Genomic DNA, 5,000 nt, shown 5'->3' on the forward strand with positions numbered 1-5,000 from the left:
GGTAAGTCAGCTTACACACACACACACACACTCTTGTGGCTAGTGTCATGGAGGTCAAGGGGTCAGTGGCAGCTATAGTTAGACACACACACACACACACACTCACACACACACACACACACACACACACACACACCTTTCTTCCATGCTCAGGCTGTTCACACATTATAATACCAATAACACCACAGACACTGGCATGTTTTCCCACAGTTCAGGGTGTCTTTTTCAGTTGAAAAAAGTGAAACTTCTCAAAAAACAAACCATCCTACGTCACCTCTCCTCTCCTCTTCTCCTCTCTTCCTCTGTCATATCCTCCCATCTTCCACTCCTCTCCTCTCCTCTCCTCCTCCACCTCTCCTCTCCTCTCTTCCTCCTCTCCTCTCCTCCTCCACCTCTCCTCTCTCTTCTCCTCTCCTCTCCTCCTCCTCCTCCTCCAACTCTCCTCTCCTCTCCTCTCCTCCTCCACCTCTCCTCTCTCTCCTCCTCTCCTCTCCTCTCCTCTCCTCTCCAGCGCGTAAGGAGCGTAAGTTCTGGGACGGTGAGAAGGCCGTGTTCGTGGTCCTGGCGGGTTCCACCGCGGTCCTGCCGTGCGTGAACCGGCGGAGCATCTGGACGGAGGGCGGCAGCGAGGAGCAGCAGCAGGTGGTGCACTGGGACCGGCAGTCCCCCGGTGTGCGGCACGACCACGCCGACCGGCTGGTGGACCTGTACGCGTCCGGCGAGCAGCGCCACTACGGTCCGCAGTTCCTCCGCGGGCGCATGAACATCACGGCCGAGGCCTTCTCCCGCGGCGACTTCTCCCTCACCGTGGCGCGCCTCACGCCCGCCGACCAGGGCCTCTACTCCTGCCACCTCCACCACCACTACTGCGGCCTCCACGAGAGGCGCGTCTTCAGCCTCACCGTCACACAAGCACACACACACACTCACTCACACACGCAGAAGCCAGCAGCCAGCAGCCCGCCACAAGCCCTGCCCAACGACGACCCCAGTAAGACCACACACACACACACACACACACACACACACACACACACTCAAAGCCCAGCAGCTCAACGCAAGCCCTGCCCAATGAGGACCTCAGCAAGATCACACACACATAAACACAAACTCACATACATCTCACGGATACAGACACATAATCACACTCACACACTCTCTCACACTCACACACTCATTCTCACACACACACACACACACACACACTCACACACACACACACACACACACACACACACACACACACACATTTATCTTCTTTTTAAAATCTTTTTTTCCATTTGCAGTCAGCACATACTAAACCAGGCCAGACTCCCCCCCCCCCCCGACACACACACTCTCTCTCCCAAACACACAGACACAAACACAAGCTCACATACACACGCTCACACACACACGCTCACACACACACATACCATGCTCCATCACATCAGCCCTCTCCCAGTGGATGTAAAAAACAAAGAAAAAGACAAAAAGGCTGTAAGAGAGAGAGAGTGTGTGTGTGTGTGTGTGTCTGTCTGTGTGTGTATGGTTTGTGTGAGAGTTGGAGAGGGGTTGGTGTCTGTATTTGTGTTTGATGACTCCATTTCCCTAGAAAACACAACTGCAGATGCTTTAGTCATCAGTAACACATGTTCTCTCTCTCGCTCACACACACACACACACACACACACACACACACACTTCTCCTCATTAAAAAATGCCAGGCGTTTCCTTTCGGTCTCATTTTCTCCTCCCCTTCTCCTCTGGTTCATCGTGTAGTGTGTGTGTGTGTGTGTGTGTCTGTGTGTGTCTGTGTGTGTGTGTGTGTGTGTGCGTGTGTGACCGATAGAGTGAGAGAGGTTGAGGAGAAGAGAGTGGAGTAAAGAACAGAGAGAAGAGGGACAGAGAAAGAGGAAAGATGAGATGAGGGGATAGAGAGGAGAGGAGAGGAGAGATGAGGGGATAGAGAGAGGAGAGGAGAAGAGAGGAGATGAGGGGATAGAGAGAGGAGAGGAGAGGAGAGATGAGGGGATAGAGAGAGGAGAGGAGAGGAGAGGAGAGGAGAGATGAGGGGATAGAGAGGAGAGATGAGGAGAGGAGAGATGAGGGGAGGAAAGATGAGGGGATAGAGAGGAGAGGAGAGATGAGGGGATAGAGAGGAGAGGGGAGGAGAGATGAGGGGATAGAGAGGAGAGGAGAGATGAGGGGATAGAGAGGAGAGATGAGGAGAGATGAGGGGATAGAGAGGAGCGGAGAGAAGAGGGGATAGAGAGGAGAGGAGAGATGAGATGAGGGGATAGAGAGGAGAGGAGAGATGAGGAGAGATGAGGGGATAGAGAGGAGCGGAGAGAAGAGATGAGGGGATAGAGAGGAGAGATGAGGAGAGGAGAGGAGAGGAAAGATGAGGGGAGGAGAGATGAGGGGATAGAGAGGAGAGGAGAGATGAGGGGATAGAGGAGAGGAGAGATGAGGGAGAGGAGAGATGAGGGGATAGAGAGGAGAGGAGAGATGAGGGGATAGAGAGGAGAGGAGAGGTGAGGGGAGGAGAGATGAGGGGATAGAGAGGAGAGGAGAGGAAAGATGAGGGGATAGAGAGGAGAGGAGGAGGAGAGGAGAGATGAGGGGATAGAGAGGAGAGATGAGATGAGGGGACAGAGAGGAGAGGAGAGATGAGGGGAGAGGAGAGAGAGATGAGGGGATAGAGGAGATGAAAGAGAGATGAGGGGATAGAGAGAGATGAAAGGAGAGATGAGGGGATAGAGAGGAGAGGAGTGGAGAGATGAGGGGATAGAGAGGAGAGGATAGAGAGGAGAGGAGAGGAGAGGAGAGGGGAGGAGAGGGGATAGAGAGGAGAGGAGAGGAAAGAAGGGCAGGGCCTGAAAAGCCAACAATAGTGGAAATGTGGAAAAGTCATTTTTCTTTGGTTCAGACATAAGATAGTGTGTGTGTGTTGTAGTGTGAGTGTGTGTGTGTGTGTGTGTGTGTGTTGTAGTGTGAGTGTGTGTGTGTGTGTTGTAGTGTGAGTGTGTGTGTTGTTGTGTGTGTGTGTTGTAGTGAGAGCGTGAGTGAGTGAGTGAGTGAGTGTGTGTGTGTGTGTGTGTGTGTGTGTGTGTGTGTGTGTTGTGTGTGTGCGCGCGCGCATGTCTGGTTGAGAAATAGCTGTGTGTTCTGGAAAGGAGACTCTACAGTATGCTCTCAGGAATCCTTAAAAAAAAAAAAAAAAAAAAAAAACACACACACACACATACATGCACACAAGAGTAAGAGAAAAGGGAGGTAAACACATTTGGAAAAGTCATCTTGGGGTCCCAACATACCCAAGAAAGGGCTGTGTGTGTGTGTGTGTGTGTGTGTATGTGTGACTGAGGTGTATTGTTATGACATGGAGAGTCTGTAACTGTGGAGGTTTGTTGTGGGGGTTAGCTGTGCTTGTGATTAGTTCTTGCTATAGTGTGTGTGTGCTGTGGCCAAGGCTGTGTGTGTGTGTGTGTGTGTGTGTGTATGGATGAGCTTCTGTATGAACCAGTGAATCCAGAGAGTGTGAAGGATGTGTGTGATTGTGGCTATAGGACGTGTGGATGAGAGTGTAGTGTGTGTGTGTGTGTGTGTGTGTGGTGTGTGTGTGTTGTTTATAAGCAGGACATGTCCAGCATCTGGTCTCTTGCATCTGGACATCTGCTTCAGTTGTGTTGCAGGAGGAGCCTCTTACATTTAGGTCAACACCGCCCCCCAAACACACACACACACACTCACACACACACACACACACATGCCTGCACACACACACACACACACACACACACACACACACACACACACACACACACTCACACCCTCAGATATGCCCCACCAAATATGTTGGCCCATTCCTCTGGCTCGCTGAAAGAGAGAGCGGAAGGACCAGTCTGGAACACACAGATCTGCTGTGGGAGTGTGTGTGTGTGGTGTGTGTGTGTGTGTGTGTGTGTGTGTGTGCGTGTGTGTGTGTGTGTGCAGGCATGTGTGTGTGTGGTGTGTGTGTGTGTGTGTGTGTGTGCGTGTGTGTGTGTGTGTGCAGGCATGTGTGTGTGTGTGTGTGTGTGTGTGTGTGTGAGTGTGTGCACAGTTGTGTATGGGTATGTGTTTGTGTGTGTGTGTGCTATTGCATGGCTGTGTGTGTGTTGTAATAGTCACCCTACAGATCCCTACAGAGATAGACCTGTGTCTGTTTACCTCAAGAACTCTAAAGAAATCGTTTTGGTCCCTTGCAAACACACACACACACACATACACACACACACACACACACACACACAACAAACATACACACACACACACACCTTGGGCCTAAAAACATGGGAAAATAAATCCCATTAAGGTTGGCAGCTGTGCCTTTTGGGAGTGGACATCCTTGAATGGATCCGAAGTATGCTTTCTTCTTTTTGTATTAGGTTATTTTATGTTTTATTTTATTTCATGTTTTTTTAGCAATCATTATTAGTTTTGTTTATTTTTACATTTTCTCTAGGTAAATTATTTTATTTCAGTTAAAATGTTTTAGAACCATTGGTTTTCAGATTACGAAACCCTGATAACCCTGGTGTGTGTGTTTGTGTGTGTGTTTGTGTGGTGTGTGTGTGTGTTGTGTGTGTGTGTGGTGTGTGTCTGTGTGTGTGTATGTGGTGTGTGTGTTTGCATTGTTTTTGTGTGTGTGTGTGTGTGTGTGTGTGTGTTAAACTTGACTGATTTTGCTTCCACGGTAACATTAAGCTGTTGCCGCTCCATCCTGAGAGCCAGCAGACCAGACTAATCAATGATCTACACCAACATGGACGGCAGCCCAAACTAATCAATAATTCACAGCATGCCTCCGCCTGCAGTGACAGTGTGTGAAGATGTTCCATGTTTCCCCCCGTGACTGTGACAGATGGACTGTTCCTTGCTTCCTACTGGCGCTCTGGGCTCTTCTGTGTGTGTGTCAGACCCATCCTCCCAACGTGTGTGTGTGTGTGTGTTTGTGTTTTCTGTGTGTATTTATA

General features: G+C 50.1%; 1 protein-coding gene across 1 annotated transcript in view; it reads left to right on the forward strand.

The window, feature by feature from the left end:
* mxra8a (matrix-remodelling associated 8a) overlaps positions 1-5,000 on the forward strand; it is a 26,390-nt gene that overhangs the window by 11,013 nt on the left and 10,377 nt on the right. The window contains exons 4-5 of the mRNA XM_012832037.3: position 1; positions 512-991. The exon at position 1 is cut by the window's left edge and continues 101 nt beyond it. Of these exons, the coding sequence (XP_012687491.1) occupies position 1; positions 512-991 (481 nt within the window). The remainder of the gene's footprint in view (positions 2-511; positions 992-5,000) is intronic.

Source organism: Clupea harengus, chromosome 5, assembly GCF_900700415.2.
Source record: "Clupea harengus chromosome 5, Ch_v2.0.2, whole genome shotgun sequence".
NCBI classification, from domain to species: Eukaryota; Metazoa; Chordata; class Actinopteri; order Clupeiformes; family Clupeidae; genus Clupea; species Clupea harengus.